Source organism: Prinia subflava, chromosome 18 (genome assembly GCF_021018805.1).
Source record: "Prinia subflava isolate CZ2003 ecotype Zambia chromosome 18, Cam_Psub_1.2, whole genome shotgun sequence".
NCBI lineage: Eukaryota > Metazoa > Chordata > Aves > Passeriformes > Cisticolidae > Prinia > Prinia subflava.
Window position 1 is genome coordinate 12,219,971 of NC_086264.1, and position 18,810 is coordinate 12,238,780.

The 18,810-nt window shown below is 41.9% G+C and overlaps 1 protein-coding gene across 5 annotated transcripts in view; it reads right to left on the bottom strand.

Annotated features, from left to right (window-relative positions):
• Nucleotides 1-15,207, bottom strand: part of DCLK2 (doublecortin like kinase 2) — a 66,910-nt gene extending 51,703 nt beyond the window's left edge. For 4 of the 5 annotated variants that reach the window (XR_010082597.1, XR_010082596.1, XM_063415125.1 and 1 more), the window contains exons 1-2: nucleotides 14,643-15,207; nucleotides 5,305-5,639 (exon numbers count right to left, since the gene is read on the bottom strand). Coding sequence is in view for 3 of the 5 variants with exons in the window: in XM_063415125.1 (XP_063271195.1) it covers nucleotides 5,305-5,639; nucleotides 14,643-15,057 (750 nt within the window). In the remaining 2 variants the exon portion in view is untranslated. The remainder of the gene's footprint in view (nucleotides 1-5,304; nucleotides 5,640-14,642) is intronic. The other variant, XM_063415127.1, reaches the window with a different exon arrangement.
• Nucleotides 15,208-18,810: the final 3,603 nt, after the last annotated feature.

Here is an 18,810-nt window from a genome sequence, read left to right on the forward strand (position 1 = left end):
TATATTCATATTTAGAGTATTTTTCAGCTTGCTGCAACTCTGACAGGGCAGGGTTAATTTCAGGTTGGTTTCAGACCAACACTTCCTTCCATATATAATTATGGATGGGAATATTTCTGTGTCCATGAGCAGAGGCCAAAATTATCTCCTCTGCTCGAGTATGGTACTTCCTCCTTCCTTCCAGCAATAAATAACCCTGGCTCTGAGCACAGGGATTGAAAATACCACGTACAGTGTCCATGGACTAATTCATTTCCTGCCACACAGATTTCCTGAAGATTAAAGCCACTTTAATTCTTTTGTTTTCAGGAGGACTTGCAAGGTTTGTGTCCCACACTGACTAGAGACAGCTTCTGTCCGGAGCTGTTCTCTGAAACAATTCCAGCCTCCAGCACCAGCCCAACTTCCCTTAAATCACATTTCACATCAAACATTAGAAGAGGTTAGCTAGCACTAGGATAAAACTTATTTTAACTGTAACCCCTGCTGTTTGAATTCTCTGGGATGCAGGTGTGTGCACAGGCATTTTAATTTTTGTTTTATCTCCAGCTTAAGGGCTTTTCCAAAGTGGTAGATCACCTTTAGTTACCGAAAATACTCAAACCCAATCAGTTTTCAGAAACCTTAGGGACTGCTGGACTCCAGTTATCTGCTGAAAATAGTAATAAAAAAGTCACCTCTTCATTATTGTTATTTTTACAGTGACTATCAACCATTGAGTTCCACAGGAAGCCTGTTATTTCTTTTTCTATACATAGGGAAGGCACAGAAGTAACTTTCTTTTGCTGCTAGGTTTTTTTTATTCATCCATCTCCAAAATCTTGTTAACTTTCTACAGCCTCAGCCATCCCATTTCCTTTAAAGTTCCTTCACAGAACATTTCTCCTTACACCTTTTTACTCCTTTCTGGATTTCCATAATAAAACTGGCATCATTTCCTTGAATAGGACAGAGCAAAGTGTGCACCTGACACGGGATGATCAGAAACAATGATTGACTGCAATTTCCACATGGAATGTTGGATTTCCCAGGCAGTGACACCACAAATTCATCTTCACATCCTCAGCTACGAGTTTTTACCACTTCAGCCAGAACGAGCTGTCATTTCCTATCTGCATTGTTAATAAGCAGTGAGAATGAGATTACTCAGCCTGCTTTGTCCTAAGCTGCTTCTGCAGTTTGTTCTTCTGCAGTTCTAATCTTCTGCTGTCCAGGTTTCCTGTAGCTCATCTGTATTTATTGAGCACATCCTCCATCCCATCCTCCAGGTCATTTCCAGAGGCTCGTACAGACGCACATTCACTGACCCCTACTCAATATGAAATTCTGGTTTGGCACTGAGTCATCAATAACCACCAAGAACAACAATATTCCAACTGTGCATTTGGTAAGCAGGGCGTTTTTTCTGGACCATGCTTCCCTAGCTGACTGATGAGAAAAGACAGCACGAAAAAAAACTGAATTCAGGTACAAAGAAGTGGCCGTTATTGTTTTCTTCCCCTTGTCAAGTCATTGATTCATAACTATATATTGTAAAAAAAAAACCAAAAAAACCCCAAAAAAACCCCCAACCCCCCCCCAAAAAACCCCCCAAAAAACCCCAAATAACCCCCCCAAAAAACCCCCCAAAAAAACCCCCAAAAAACCCCCCAAAAAACCCCCCCAAAACCCCCCAAAAAACCCCCAAAAACCCCCCAAGAAAACCCCAAGAAAACCCCAAGAAAACCCCAAGAAAACCCCAAAAAACCCCAAAAAAAACCCCAAAAAAACCCCCCCAAAAAAACCCCAAAAAACCCCCAAAAAAACCCCCCAAAAAAACCCCCCAAAAACCCCAAAAAACCCCCAAAAAACCCCCAAAAAACCCCCAAAAAACCCCCAAAAAACCCCCAAAAAACCCCCCAAAAAACCCCAAAAAAAACCCCCCAAAAAACCCCCCAAAAAACCCCTAAAAACCCCCCAAAAAACCCCCAAAAAACCCCCAAAAAACCCCCAAAAAACCCCCAAAAAACCCCCCAAAAAACCCCCCAAAACCCCCAAAAAAACCCCAAAAAAACCCCCAAAAAAACCCCAAAAAAACCCCAAAAAAACCCCCCAAAAAACCCCAAAAAACCCCCAAAAAACCCCCCAAAAAAACCCAAAAAAACCCCAAAAAACCCCCAAAAAAACCCCAAAAAAAACCCCAAAAAAACCCCAAAAAAAACCCCAAAACCTTCCCAAAATCCCACCTCATGCACTCAGCTGAAGCATCCTGAGTTCAGAGCTCAACCCAAACCAGCAGGGTCCTGAACAGACAGGTGCTGTGTCAGTGCCCTGCTGCTCTGTAACACACATAAAAGGGACTGCACCAAACGTGGAATTATTCAGCTTCCAGGTTGGTACAGGTATTCCAAAAGTGTGAAGATTTAATTTACTTTTGTGTGTCAAATAACACAAGGTTCAGGGTTCTTTATGGGTTTTTTTGTGAGCTTCTCACAGGAAATCTGTCCCCCCCAATTTCCCACACTGTCATTACCTCACTCTTCACAGTGAGTGAAGCTTGGAGCTCATTAAAGAAAGAAACCCTGCACCCTCCTCAGAGACATCAAAGGGTTAAGAAATTTCAGTCTGACTGTCCTTGCCTCACAGTGGGACAGTGACAGATTCCAGGAAAATGCAGCCAAGGAAGGAAAACACCACGGCCAAGCAAATGCATTAGGCAAACCTCAATGTCAGAAGCACAAAAACTGCAGCAGCAGAAGCCTGCACTGCAAAGTTAAAGCTTAGTTACTTTTACAGAAGTATTTTTCTCACTTAAAAATCATCTTAATCTTGGGAGGTAAGAAAAGTTGGTTGCTCAATAGCTTAAAAGTTAGAATTAATATATATATCAATATAGTTCCAAAATAAATCTGTACTTCAGGCTACAAAGCACTAATATAGGTTACAGCATTCATATTGAAACTGAAGATAAAAGAAAACTTGCAAAAATTATAGAATCTTACAATTAAAAAACAGATATTGGTCTATTTTCACACAGAATAATCAAGGAAAATATCCAACTTGGGTGCTATTCTCTGTATTACTATTATCATCAAGATGTTGTGACCATCATGATTACTGAAGTTAGGAAAGTAAAAATAAACTCTTTTGAGGACATTCTTTCTGTTCTACAGGTCAGAAAGACCACTGATTTTATCACCATTTCTTCCTACACATTGAATGGTTCTACTGGAATAAAAAAAAACCCACACCACAAGTTAATAGAACAATGCATTCCCTAATCAAAGGATACAGATTTTATATGTGCATGTTTTAATCGTCTGAATTTGAGCCCCATTTTCCCATTAAACAGAAAATACAACCTATTCACTCAGAAAAAAATAATCAAAAAATGTGTATTTCCACAGAGATAAAAATATGAAGGAGCAAGGAAAAAAATTAGAATCATGAGAAACCCAAGAGCTACATTTTTACAGCAACACAGCCATTTACAGAATGCCTTTTTTTTAATGGTTGCCTTTCAAGCTGTGCCAACACTACAACGAACATAAAAGATCTGCCTTCCCTAGCAGATTTAGAAGAATAAGCAATTACTACATTAGAGAAAATAGGCTCAGAAATTTCCACCAATTGGCAGCTGGCAGCAAAGCAACTCTTTATGTGCCAAACCCCAAAAAGCCTTTCGGCACCAGCCTCTACCAGCAGTGAACAAATTCAAAAAAAAACTACTGCCTCAAACTGGGGTCAGCCCTTAGCTTTGGGGAAAGAGAAATAAACAAAAAATAAAACAAAAGAGCTCTCCATCCTCCTAGGTAAGTAACAAAAGCTTTTATTTTTGTCATTTTGAAGGTCTTCTCTTTGGGGCACTCAATCTCACAAACTCTTAAAAAACACAGTTACACTGTGGTTGTGCAATAAAGGATGCAAAGTCTGTGGAAAAGCACAAGGCCTGTCCTGCTGGAAGAGTTGACACAGAGATGGAGAAACTCCCTGCAGAGCACTCACAGCATCGGGGATTTCTCAATCCTGCAGCTGCAGCCCAAGTGTGGTGACTGCCTTCAGCATGAACGGGAGGAGGAGGAGCTGCAGCAAGTGAAATTTGGATTTTGGAGCATTGCCAATGATTGGTCATCCCCACCACGGGCTGAAGTCAGTAATTGTCCAACGCCGGTGATGGCAACACGCCAGCAATGTGTGTGATATTTAAATTTAATTACTTTCTGCCGTTTTAACAATGCAGGAGGAGGTGAATTAAACTGATAATCCAAGCTATTTCAGTTTCCCTTACCGACTCTCTCCTTGCTTGAGAAGACTAAAATCATCTCAGCTAGTGACAGAACACTTCATGGGCAGAGGAGACTAATTACTGCATAATAAATATCCTCAAAGCCATTTTATTATGCATTAAATTAAACATGACAAACACTTTTTGGATGTGCCTAGGAAGGATTCTCTGTTAAGGAGCAGCATTAACAAATCTCATTTAAACTCAAACCTATTAGAAGAACTAAAGAGCACATCCTCATGCTGCCACCAAACACTGAAAATCAAGAGTTTCAGTGATGCCTTTGCCTTGATATTTTCATCAAAACACAGAAGTTGCTCTTTTCACATATTTCCCTGCAAGAAGTGTATCCAAGCAGACAAAACATAACCAGAGACGGAGCTCATATTGAGGCAATCTAAGTGCACTTGTTCTGCAATACGTTTGCTAGAAGCTTGCACCACAAAAAAAAAAGTGGTTTTTAGGCATTAAACATAATAAAAATCTTGCAAATAAAAATGCCCACGTCTCTGAACACAACTACCTCTGGAAATAGCAATCTATTTTGGAAGTGCAATGGAAGGAGACATCAATATTTTTCTTATACCACTCAGCCACTATGTGCTAGTCTGAAAACAGGATCCTGGTTCTGGAAACGCATAAAGTTCAAATGTTTTAAATAATCTGTATTACTTAATCAACAGTCACTTTTTTTTAGGCAATGCAACAAAAGGGCTGGCGTAAAAAAGGATTTGTTTTACTTGAACGTAAAGATCCAATTATATATTATATATAATATAAAATTATATATAATTTATATATATAAATATATAATTATATAATTAATATGTATATTATATCTATAAATTATATAATTGTATATATACACATAATTCTAATTCTGTTGTGTGTATTAATATTCTAATAAAGCTTTTGAAAGCTGATTTTTTTTAACCGCCATCATTCAGAATCAGATTAAAGCATGCACATTAATGAGAAATGAACTCATTAAAACCGACCACCTCAGATTACGAGATGGCCACAGCAGTCTGTTCTCCTACCTGCTTCCCATCCAGGGTACAAAGTCTCTTGACTACACCCGAGTCTAATTTAATGGCTTCGGTGATGTCGTTCAAGACCTGCTCGAAGGAGTGCGCCGTCTTCTTGTTGAGCAGAATCCTCACGGCTTTCCGCGGCTTCACCCCGCTCCTGATAACAGTCACCAGCTTGGGCTTGATGAAGTCCTTGCTCTCCTTCACCTCGCTCCTGGAGGAGCTCAGGGAGGTGAGGGAGCGGCTGGAGCCGGCCCTGATGTTCACGCACCAGTTGGGGTTGACGTTCTTGGTGTAGTCGACCTTGCGGAACGGCTCGTTGGACGCGCACACGTAGCTCTCACCTGGAAAGAAAGGACACGTTCACAGCTACAGGGGGCTGGCAGCTGCTCTGTCAATTTGAAAACTAATTAAAACAAAAAATTATTTTAAAGATGTGCACAGTGCTCTTTCAACAGCCGTTTTCATCATCTATCCTGTAATGGCAACACAGCCTGAGATATTCAAGTTTTGTGGCAGCAGCCACAAAATATACACAATATATTGTATTGCTATACTACATATAGCAATATATATTGCTATATATATTGCTATATATATTGCTATATATATTGCTATATATATTGCTATATATTTTGCTATATATTTTGCTATATATTTTGCTATATTTTGCTATATTTTGCTATATTTTGCTATATTTTGCTATATTTTGCTATATTTTGCTATATTTTGCTATATTTTGCTATATTTTGCTATATTTTGCTATATTTTGCTATACTACAATAGCAAGCAAAGGTTTCCCCTGTACATCTCCAACACTAAAGTCAAAGGACTGTGCTTGTTTTCTCAACAATTGTCTCCAAAGCCACTGCTGCCAAATGAGAGGCACCTCAAAAAGCTGGTAATTCTAATTCATACCAGCAGTATAAATATAATATAATAATTCATATATATAACTATAATTCATAATACTAATTCTACCTGCTGATCATTTTGCTGTTCTCCCCTTTCCAGCTATTTTCCTTCATGACAGAGCCCCAGCCCAGCGGAACTCCAGACTAAGCACCACAGAGCTCACTGCACTCAGTGGGACAGAAGAGGCAAAACCAGAAGGGTAAAATAAAACTCATGGGTTGAGAGAGGTTCAATAGGAAACGCAAAAGCCACAGGGGCAAGCAAAGCCAAAGAAGGAATTTGTCCCCCGCTGTCCAAGGACAGGCGGGTGCTCAGCCACCTGCAGGAAAGGTTCCAGCATGGTAACGGTGGCTTGGGAAGCTGTGAATGTTCCCCCTCTTCCTTTTTTTCTCCCAAATTTACAAGCTGAGCATGATGTCACACAATCTGGAACACCCCTAGGGCCAGCTGTCCCAGCTGTGTCACCTCCCAGTTTCGTTGTCCCCACTCACTGGTGGGACGGTGTGAGAAGAGGTCTTGGCTCTACGTGAGCCCTGCTCAGCACTAACAAAAACATCCCCCTGTTATCAACTCTGTTTCAAAAACAAACACAAAGCACAGCCCAAAGCAGCTACCACCAAGAAAATTAACTCTATCCCAGCCAAAACCAGCACAAACTCTTAGGATAGTCTGTCCAGCTGTGTGTGAAAGAATTTTAAATAAATTCCACAAACCACCTCAAAATTCACCATCATTGAGCATGTTCAGCATTATCCTTTCAGACTAAAAACCAATGCACTTCCTAGACCATTAAAAAAAAAACCCAATAAATGCACACAAGATAATTCGAAGTTAAATCTTGGGGCTGAAACTTAAATTAACCAAGTTTAGAACAATAAATAAAATTAAAGCTACTCAGAAACAGAGTCTCAAACTTGAAATAAATGAATTGCTTGTCATAAAATAAAGGCAGAGGACAAAATATCCCTTTGCTCAAGGATTTATCATAGAGTTTCAACAGACATGCTGGCTTTGTCTTTTACAGACTCATAATCATAAATAGAGCATCTCCTTTGTGCTATCATGGAATGTAATCTATTGTCTGTCACAGCTGTACTTCAGCAGGACAGCAGAAATTGTACTTTTACAAAAATTTCAGTCAATATTAATCCAAAAGGATCGATATTTCTTTAAAATACAATGTAAAACTTTCTGTCTCCTACCCCTTCCCGTGCCTGATGCATGAATAAAATAATTTCTTGATTATCTCAAAGTGCTGTGATGGAGATTTCTTCTTGTTACTTCTTTTCCTTTAAGCAGAGGCCATAGTAACAAAATTCAGGAAGTGCTTTCAAGTTGAAACAATGTAATAACTTAAAAGAAAGAATTTCAAATCATTTGCTTCAGCTGCAAGCCAAGCCCTAAATTGAAAAATTGAAACACAAACTATTCTAGCTTTTAAAAAGGAAAAAAAAAAAAAGAAAAAAAAAAGAAAAAAAACAAGAAAAAAAAAAAAGAAGAAAAAAAAATCTGCCAAAGTGAATTGAAAATTTCCTATAGTTGGCAGATACAGGCAAGTCTAATTACTTGAGCACCCAGTATATTACAGATTGTTTGAGAACATAGTGTATTACAGATTATTTAATAAGTGTTTTACAGCCCATGCCTGCCTTCATGTACAGACATATAAATAAAGTAACACAAGTTTCACATGGAAAACAGATTTTACTGCTTCACCTGCAAGGCAGGCACATATGGCAAGACTAGAGCTAGGGCTGTAAGTGAGAAAACACTTTCACTGAGTGATTCGCTTGTTTCGTGACAATTTCAAAACCTAATCCTTTGTCTTTATTATTACTTAAATCTCTAATTATTTTACCACAGCCAGGATTTCACCTACAGCTTCTAAGTTCTATTTAAAAACTTGAAAAATACAAAAAAACCCCACAAAACACCCAAGAAAAAGTATAATTAGGCAGCCAATTGCTTCTCTCTGGATGAAGAATGATTTTCTAGGAATGAGTTAAACATTTATTTGTTAAACAGGGGGATACAATTCACTACTTACCAGATGAAAATATGTAAGGAAAAGAAATGGCAGGGGTAACTTAAATCACATCTATAAAGTTAACTTTCTTATAGAATGGTGTATTTAAAAAGCATGCCTGAGAAAACACCATCCCTTGATAAGCAAGCATTAATAAAGGTGTGCTATTGTTTAAATTATTTTAGCCATCCTCCAAAGGAGAAAATGCACTTACATGTGTTGGTTTGGAGGAAGTATCATGTCATTTTAGAAGTATTAACTCTTTTTTACATGAATTTTTTGTAGGTAAGAACCTGAAGACATATATACCATATATATATATACCATATTTGCTCACAGCTTTCATGTACGACCTGATTTTAAATCTGCTTGGGATTAATTCATGTATAAGTACACACTTTTGATAATCTCCATAATATTCCAGAAAACTAATATTTGTAAAATATAACACACAATATTTGATTTTTGAGGACATCTGGAAGGGTTGAACCAATCAAACTGATTTCAAATGTTGTTGAAACTAACAAATACCTTTATAGTTAAAAATCACGAACATAAACAAATTTGACTGCCTCAAATGAGATTTTTCATGTGAATAACCTAAATTCATATCATCCCAAACACACAGGAAATCTTTTCTGAGACTTTAGTGGCATTTTGATCAGGCTGTAGCTTTTCTTTTTTCCCTTTTTGCATTTTTACACCTACAAGATCTAGGAAGTTGACACATCTCCAAAAACAGGCATAAACAATAATTTAAATATTTACACTGCTGACTTCAATATGGTCAATTTTATAGTCTGAAGGCCCACTTTTTATTTATAATCTTGAAAGATTATAAAGTTAATGCATACTAGCTTTAACTAGCACAGAGTCAGAGCAGTTAAATTATGGAAAGTTGAATATCATCCTTCAGCTCACAACACTGGCATTAACATCAATCATGATCATGAGTTTAGTCTCTAATATTACACTGAGATTTACAGGTAAAAAAGCACACTACAGGCTAATGAAACAGGAAGATCAATTAAGCATCGCTTTCCTTTTTATTTTTTATTTTTTAATTTAAATGCAGAAAAAAATGCAACAATTCCAGACGTAGGTGACATCTGGGACTTTTGAGCCCAGCCCAACTATTCCACAGCAGAAAGCTGAACCAGGCTGCAGAGCGGTTTTGGCACAAGTCTGAAACCTCCTTATAAATTCACAGCATAATTTCAACAGAGGGTTTGTGCCATCCATGATTCATGACACTGCCCAGAGCAAGCTAAAAGTGCCAGCTCTTCCACAAAGAAATCCTGCTGCCTCCAAAAACTCCTCAAAATGGGCATATCCTCACTTAAAAGGAGAAATATCTGCAGATATTTTGGGTCACAATAGTATCAGCAAATGGCATAAGTCTAGTGATATTCCAAGTCTTATTAAAAGTAGAAAATCAAGACATGGGACATTTTCTATTGACAAGGAAATATTACCTGCCTCTAAATAATTTAGCTGCACTGGATTAATAACCAGATCTATCTCCTGAAAGTCACATAAAAGATCACTTTTTAAACGGCACTCTGCATAAAACAATGATATAGTTATCAGGTAGAAACATCCCTAGAGAAGGAAAAGTTTCTGTATTTTTTAAGCATGTGTTCCCCTGTGAATCCCATAGGACAGGGCAGGTATTAGACAGGTTTCACCTACTCACCTTATGTTCCTCAGCTTCTTTGGGTGCAACTCTTTAGCTTTAAAGGTACCAAAAGTTGCTTATTTAGAACAGCAAGGTAATTATTAGGGCTACTGAGCTTCTTTCTAACTTTAGGAAACACAGAGTTTAGCAGAGGACCCTTCCCTGTAACACAAAGCCAAGCAGATTTCTGGGACAGCGTATTTACAGCATATATGAGTGATCCAAAAATAAAACAAGCCCTTTTATAAAAGATTGGGTTATTTCAATTTCTCTTTCCTTCCTTACTTTGAGCAACTTCCCTCCTCAGCAGTTTCTTACAATTCACTTTCAAATCACCTTTAATAACCCTGTATGAGTCAAGATCTTTCCTCATTTACAGCACCCAGAGTTCCCCGTGCACTTTTTAAACCCTGGGATGACAACCAGGATTTTAGCTGATGACTAACTGCTACTAGATCTCTTTTGATTTTATTTAGACACCAAGAGGGGCAGGTTACAGCTTCCTACAGGCTCTCACAGAGTCACAGAACAGCTGAGGTTGGAAGAGATCTCTGGAAGTTAAACCTCTACACAGGCAGGGTAAAAACTCAGAAGAGACTCGATGTCACCTGGTATCAAACCCACCTGACATCTCCACAGGAAATAAATAACCCCTGTCAGGTGAACTACAGTTTCCCCATCCCTGAAACTAGGAGATGGATGGTGGTGGAACTGTGTTATTTTGGGTGGGGAGTTAACTGAGAATTACATCTGCATTTCACATCCACACCCCATTGCTACAGAACTGTGTCACTACGGTGATTTGAACACATAATTGGAAGAATATGTTTTTAGTGGTTTTTAGTTCGTCTTTCATCCTCCTTTTTTACCCTTCTTTGTTGAACTTGCTACATTTGCCTCTATTTTTTAAAGCATTACAGCTTCTGGCTTTAGCACAGGAGGGTAATCATACCTTTTGGAACAAGCAAAAATACAAACTGCCTGCTTGGTATTACCATCTGCTTGCCCTGACAACAGAAAAGATATTCTCAACCTAATACAACAATCAACTAAAATGACAGCTACTTTATGCGGGATTAAAATGCAATATGCAGTAACAACAATGGTCTAGGGCAGAAAAAACTTGGATTGTTCGACACCTCATTTCAAAACACATTTTCTTAGTCTGTATTAACGAGGCAAAGCTGATTTTTGTAAATCAGATATTGCCCTGTGCTGTGTGTCCTGTGCAGAACCTTCCCACCTTCCCTGCTGATTGTGAGCACAACCAGGCAGACAAAACCACTGACATTTTATAAAGGACTGTATTAATTAAGCGTTGTTGAATGAACAAAGACTCTCAGCCATTTTTCTAGGGAACTAGAAGGATTCCCAGTAGATGCAAAATCAACAGAACTTCTCTTTCCAGGAATAAAGTCCATGCTTGCTTTTATCTCCCAAAATCCAACAACTCGCAACTTTGTAGCAGATCTTTACAATCATGATTCTCACATCCTTCATTAACAAGACAATGAAAGCAAAGAGACAGAGCATGACCAACATCCACAAAAAACTCATAGCTCAGGACTCCAGAGCTGCAGATCTCTTACCGTGCTGTCATGCTTTGGGAAGGGAAATTTGCAAGGGAAACTGAAGGAAATAAACACCAAAACAGCTAACTCTGGTAGAAAATAAAAATTATTCATTCAGTTTTTTATATATTGGAGGGCAAGGATAAAATCACACATGGAATATCTCTCAAGTAAAAAGTGGTGTTATGTCTGGGAGTAAAGCTGGGAGAAAGAAAACTATAAGAAAGTCATAATAGTCCCAGCCCCCAGCTCCTCTCTGGATCTGCCTGCTCAAACAGATCAGGGGCAGACAATGAAATTCTTCCCTCCTCTCATTCTAAGAAAACAGTGAAAAATGTCAAACTCATGAGCCATAATATTCCCTAATCTACAGGGGCTGAGAATATAAATTATATTTGCCTCAGGCTGGTCCAGCAGAGCATGCTTTTTTGATTGTCATATCCAGTTAAGAAAAGCAATATGCTTCATAAAATGGAGCTTCTATTTTTGAGTAATAAACACGATCTGGTCCAATTTTTAACTGGCTCAACCCATAAGAGCAATATTTCATATCCTCAGTATGTCTATGCACTAGCTCTTTTTCTCTTAAAATGACAAAGAGTAACACAGATTGCCAAATACAGCCAAACTCAAAAAAAAAAAAAAAAAAAAGAGAATTTTATCAGTGACTTGACTCAGCTCATTATCACACAGAATTTGATGCTGCCAGTTTTTATATCCCAGATAGATAAATAATAAATAAGCCTTAAGGAGCTTGCCCTGTCCTGGAACACGTCACTGTCCAAGAGCCACACGCACAGGCAGAGCTGAGGGAGGTTTAATGCAGATTTTGCTGCCTTGGCAAGGTTTACAGAGCTCTCACCTTCTGCTCACTGCAGAGATCTGCCACCGCTGCACCTGACCTGCTGCGATTCCCTGTCCCAGGTCAGGAGCATGGGAAGGTGCCAGGAGAGCAGCGAGCTCAGGATTGCACCACACAGCCTGTGGCTGGCACACACTGCAGCACTTTGGTTCTGTTTCCCTTTCTGAAAATATTAAAAAAGGCAACACAGCAAAACACCCTTCAAAACTACCTCTGGTGTTTCTGCGGTTCAAGCTTTAGGTCAGCACCAGGGTTGGGGTGTTTACTCGAGAGCAGAAATTCCAGATTGCTGTGCTGTGACCACCAGAAATAAATGAAATGGACCCAAATCAGACCTCTTCCAGCACCTCAAGAACAAAACAGCTGGCAAAAAACTCAAATAATTTCCAGGAATGATGGATTCACTACTTGTGTGCTGTCCTTTCCTTCCTATGTATACTTTTCTTTCTCTTGTGGCGCTTAGTCTTACACTGGGGAAGTTTTTATCATGCTAACAGGAGAACATACTAATCCAATTATGATGCTGTAGGCTTTTCTTAATATTCCTGAAAGTTGTATTGGTCATGGATAGATGACTGAGTACTTGGGATTCTTTTACCCCCTTTTATTTCATTGAGAAAGCATGGAAGTGGCATTTTGATTGTGACAGTTATTTTGCTTTATTCTTCCAGTGAAGAACCAAGACAAAGGTTACGCTTTCAATGAGTATTTGAAGAGACAAAGAATAAGTTTTGCTTTCAGTTTAATTTATAGTTGCAAGAGTATATACTGCTGTCCAGCAAGTAATTCTGTCTTTGTTTCAAGTCATAAAAGCTTAACATCATTTCTGCTGCGACCTTTCAAAAGTCACCCAATGTTATTGCTAGTTCCATCTCCTTTCCCTTCCATCACCACTTCAGCAGATCCTATTTTCTTAAGATATCTCTAAATTAACCACCAAAGTATGGAAGTTTTTTTACTTTCTTCATTTCTTTTATCATCACAGGGTCATCATTTCACTTTTAGTAGATCACATAAGTCCTCAGCACTGTGGTACTATTAGGAAGAGCCCTTCCATGCAGATCTTTTTTGAGGGAGCCTCACCTGGCATAGCAAATTCTGTAGCCCCCTCCTTTCTCTTCCACGTCGTGATGTTCCTAACTCCCAGTGCCCTTACTGGTGGATTGGATAAAGGACTCCAGGCTCCCTTTCCCATCCAGCTCTCCAGCTGTGATTCAGCACTGCTTTGGAGAGGAAAGCTTCCAAACCAAAGCTCAGAGCTGAAAGCTTAGGAAGGAGGAGGCATTGGAAGGTCTACAAAAACCCTCTAGTTCTTGATTCATCCAAGCAGCTACACCAGGCACACAGAGTCTCAAGGTGGGACCGTGGTGGGTGATATATCAAACACCTGAGAACAACCATCAAATGCAAATAAATTCATTTCAAACCTCTGAGTGTGCACCACACCATCCGTGCCCTTGGGAAGCAGGCAATGCTGAGCTTAGACTGGATTCACATCAGGTGAAGAGACTGAGGAATTCTGCTCCTCATTCCGGTAATTATCACTCCCCACAAACAAGGGGCATGTGTGTCACTCACAAAACAATACCTCTGGTCCTATTTTGAAACACTCAGGTGCTGCTCGGTTCAGATTTGCAAGGTCTACATAACCTTAGCAGCTAAGTCCCATTGTGAAAATCTACTTAGGAACAACACCTGATTCTGTAACACGCTTTTGAAAGTCAGGCAAGGCAGATAATTCCCTCTGTTAATATGGATGCTGATCATGTTTGAAACCAGGACTTTACACCTGTTAGCTTTAATAAGTGGTGGGATACAGACACCCATTTTCCACAGCACTGGGGCTTCATCTCCAAAGACTGAAGCCACAATGAGCCACCAGCGACACTTAGAGAACCACATCAAAGCATTTCCCTCTCTTACAACCAGAAGGTAACCAAGAACTTTGCGGTTCTTGGAGATGAAAAGAGCACCTGCTGCTGAGCTCCCACCGGAGCCAAGCGCAGCGCACGCAGATGGCAGCACCCGGGCTGGCGGGACAAGTGGATGGGGAAACACCATCACACCGGGGAAACACCATCACACCGGGAAAACACCATCACACCGGGGAAACACCATCACACCGGGAAAACGAGGCCCCACCGCCCCTCACAGCCCTGGCCACTCGCCCTCATGGCCTCTGTGGCCGAATTTTCAGCAAGGCGACCTTCCTTTAGTCCGGGTAGCGATCGGGAAGCTCACCCAGGGAGAAACCCGCCACCCACCACACCGCCAGCTCCCACGGCCACCCCTCACCTTCCAGCAGCTCGTCCAGGCTGGTGAGCTTCTTGCTGCCATCGATGGTGTAGATGGTGCGCACGCCCTGGGGCAGGTTCACGTTGTCCGACAGGGAGCGGGTGAGCTCCACCAGGAGCGCGTCGAAGGAGCGGAAGCGGTCGGGGGAGATGGCGTACACCAAGCCCTTGAAGTACCTGTCCCCGTTGCGGTAGAAGCGGGCTTTGCGCGCCTTCTTCTCGGAGCTGAGCGCCTGCAGGGTGCGGGTGCGGTAGAGGCTGCAGTGCGCGCTGTGCGCCGGGCTGGGCACCAGCCCATTGCCCCGCGGGCCCGCACCGCCGCCCGCCCCGGAGCCTCCGCGCCGCGGCCCGGAGCGCTGCTGCCGCTTGTCCCGCTCCTCGAAGTGCTCCAGCTCGATGCTCCGGCTGCTCGCCATGAGGAGCCCGCCTTCCCCGGCTCCGCTGCGGGCCGCTACGCCCGCCCGCAGAGCTGCTGGCGAAGGCTCGGGCCGCCTAACAGCGCATCGCGCCCGGCCGTGGGGGCTGCGGCCGTGAGGGCTGCGGCTGAGCGCGGCGCCCGACCCGCCCCGCCAGCACAGCCCCGGAGCCGCCGCCCGCTGCTGCGCCCGCGGCCGCGCACAAAAGCATCCCTCACGCTACGGGCGATGCCGGGGGCCGGGCGGGAGGCTCGCAGCAGCCCCGCGGCCGCGCCCCCGCGCCGTGCCCATGCGGGCTCGCACAATGCCCTGCCCGGCCCCTTCCCTGCGCAGCGCCCGTTCCCGCAGCCGCGGCTCCGCTCCCGCGGCGGGGGCAGCGCGGATCCCGGCTGGCCTGAGGGGGAGGCAGCGGCGGCGGATGCGGCGGCCCGGCCGTGGAAAGGAGCGGAGCGGGCGGAGCCCGGGCTGGGGCCGGGCCGGGCGGGCGCGGAGGCGGTGCCAGCTCGGATCCCGGCCGGAGCGGGGGGAGCGGCGTGGGAAGGGTGGGAAAGGGGTTTTTCTAGGAAAAACGGGATTTGGAGGCGCGGTTTGGGTAGAGCTGCTCTTTTTGGTGGTCGTCCAAGGGCGGCCCGCCCTTCAGGCGCACCCGCGGAGCTGCCCGCCAGTCCTCGCCGGGCTTAACGCGGCTCAGTCACTGCCTTAAAACGCTAAAAATGCTCCTTCTGCACGGCCCTCAGCCTAAAATACATCCAAAATACATCTAAAATGCATCTAAAATACATCTAAAATACATCTAAAATGCATCCCCAGGGGCAGAAAACTGCTCACCCCTGTCATTTGTTGGCGGGACTGCTTTAAAGGGCATGTAGCGATAGGACATATGGGTTCAAAGTGAGAGCAGGTGTAGATTGGATTTTGGGATGAAATTCTTCCCTGTGAGGGTGGTGAGGCACCGGCACAGGTTTGCCCCGAGAAGTTGTGGCTGCCCCATCCCTGGAAGTGTTCCAGTTCTGGTGGAACAGCTTTGAGCAAGCTGATCCAGTGAAAGGCATCACTGGGAGTTGGAACCAGAACATCTTTGATCATTCAGGTCCCTTCCAACCCAAACCATTCTGTGATTCTGTGATTTTCCTTTGTATTTGCCACCACCACTCCCTGAGGACTCAAACAAACCAATTCACACAGCCTAAATCTCCTAAATGTGCTGCAATTCACGTTTCATGGTTTCCCCAAGCATCTTCTCAGTGCCCCTGAGGTTGCTCAAGTCAAATTCGCTTTTCATAGAAATGGCCAACAAATGTGCTGAAATGGACACAATCTCAGCTTTTCCCCAACTTATTTTCAACCATCACAGAACATATTTTCTTTCCTTGGCACAATGAGAATGTAAAAAAAAAGTAAAAGCTTTTACAACTATGTACATGTTTTCTTTCTCTTTTTTTTATATGTCATTACAGGTGACCACAGTTTGTGCTCTTCTGTCCAATATTCTTTGCCACACTTTTGATGGATTTGTCATTTTTTCTCTTTTTATGTTTTGAAATACCAATAAGATCAAACATTTTCTTATGGTTTTTACTTGGTTTTTTTACAAAGTAGATTAAACCTCTAGCTACAACATTCTAAAGGCGATACACAGAAAACATCAGTGAAACTCACTCTTAGTTGAAGTGCAAACCTCTGTGATGCCTGAAAACCTCCACGAGCAAAAAGAAGTGATAAACTATGGAGCTGGATTATCTCCTCTGGTGGTAAAACCGACAAAAGGAACTGAATGAGAGGGAATTTTGTTACAGTCAGGGCATGAACACACTTGCTAAGATCAGACACGCAGGTCTTGCCCAGAAACCAGGACCTGGAAGCCACAAAACAGAATGGATCAAGGTTTTAGAATTTGTGAATTTGATGTGTAGTTTCTAGTGTTGATGACAGGCAAAGTTACACAGACAAAATTCAAGCTCAGGTGGGTAACTTTGCTCCAAAGTGGATGGGTTTCAGCTGCAAAGTTAAAGTTTTTTTCTAAATGATACCACACTGCATGGGCAGGTCTAGCCTTGGCAGAACAGGTCACATTTCTGAGTTCAAACCTTGGCTGGAGGTTATTTGGAATAAACTTTTTCCATTTCCATTTCCATTTCCATTTCCATTTCCATTTCCATTTCCATTTCCATTTCCATTTCCATTTCCATTTCCATTTCCATTTCCATTTCCATTTCCATTTTCCAACTTTTCCCATCAGAAACAGATCACAGAAGCCCAGAGAAATTTAATCCCCCTCTCGTACATATCTTTTGTCTCTCTCACCTGTGTGCAGAGGACTAATGCTGACTAATATGTAAAAATATATATGGATATATATGAATTTAATGTATTGGCTGTGTCTGTGACTGAATATAGGTTGGAGAATCCAGTGTCAGGGTTAACATTTTGCCAGGTTCAAGTTGTTTTGCTGTTTGGTAGGACTCGTGGGGGACTTGATCTGACAGCTGAAATCTCTAGCTAGAGATGGCATCAGATGGAGGAAAAAGAATTTTAGACAGCCTCTGGTAAAGTTAAAAGGGAATTCTCCAGCTTTGACCAGCGAAATTCTCTTCCTCAATGGGAATTTCTCGCTAATTTCAAAGTCTGTAGAGCAGCTGTATTTTATGGAGTAGATAAACAGAAACTGACTTCTGGTCTATAAAACAAAACTACTTCTATATGAAGAGGCTATTTACAGAGAGGTTGCGATTAGATCTGCATGTGCAAGGAAATTCCTGGTGACACCTCAAACATGGTCCTACAACTTGTGCTCCTTTCTTTTGTCATTTTTTTGGTTCTCCTCAGATGTTATGTGTATTTTTAATAAGCTCTGTAAGCCCCTGTTGAGAATGGTTCACAGTGCTTCCACACTGGTGTGTATGCTTTGCCTTTCCTTGCCACCCTGTTCCCCCTACAGAGTTATCTGTAGTCAAACAAATGTTTTGAAAGGTTTTCCAAAATGAGGAATATAACCCCAAATCCTAGCCAGCTGGGAGATTGTGTCTCCTTAGAGTGTTTTCACTCTTTTTGTGCTAATATATGATCTGTGCACATCACTAAAGACTGATTTCAGCTGGTACCTTGTTTTAGAGAATCCTTGCATCTAAAGAAAAGTGAGAGGTGAGCGATCAAACCCAATCCTGGCCTTCCAGGCTTGTGTGACTTCTTTCATAATTACGGTGAATATTTTCATAATTATTATGAATATTTGCGTGTGTTTTGTCAGATTTACTGGAGAATGGCATGCTGATGTTTTGTTCCTAATTACCAGCAAAGGTTGTAGTTAACTTAGGCCCTTAAAAGTGAATAGTTTGTGCAAAACCAGTCGTGTTTCTTCCAGACAGGGTAGCAGTCTGTGCTGCTTTGTAAAGAGCTGGAAATAATATAGAATTAAAGCATTTGCATAGAGATTGTCAAATGCAGCCAACTCTTCTTCTTGAGAAGGCAGAACCTTAAGCAAAATAATTTCAAGGTCAGTTGTGACTCAGTTAGGAATAATTCCTATTTATACTGGTAGCTGAGAGGCAGAGGAGGTGAGGGGGCACAGATGAAGGGGCACAGGAGCTGACAAAAGAACAGCTCTGGCTGCAGGCACACAGCAACCTTGGGCTGTTCCAGAGCCCTCAATAGATTTGCTGAGCCTGAATTTGGAACCAAAGTCGTAATTTTGGAACGTTTTTTTCCCCTTGAAGGAAAGTCAGATGCTAGGGTTTAATTGGAAATTAAGCTTTC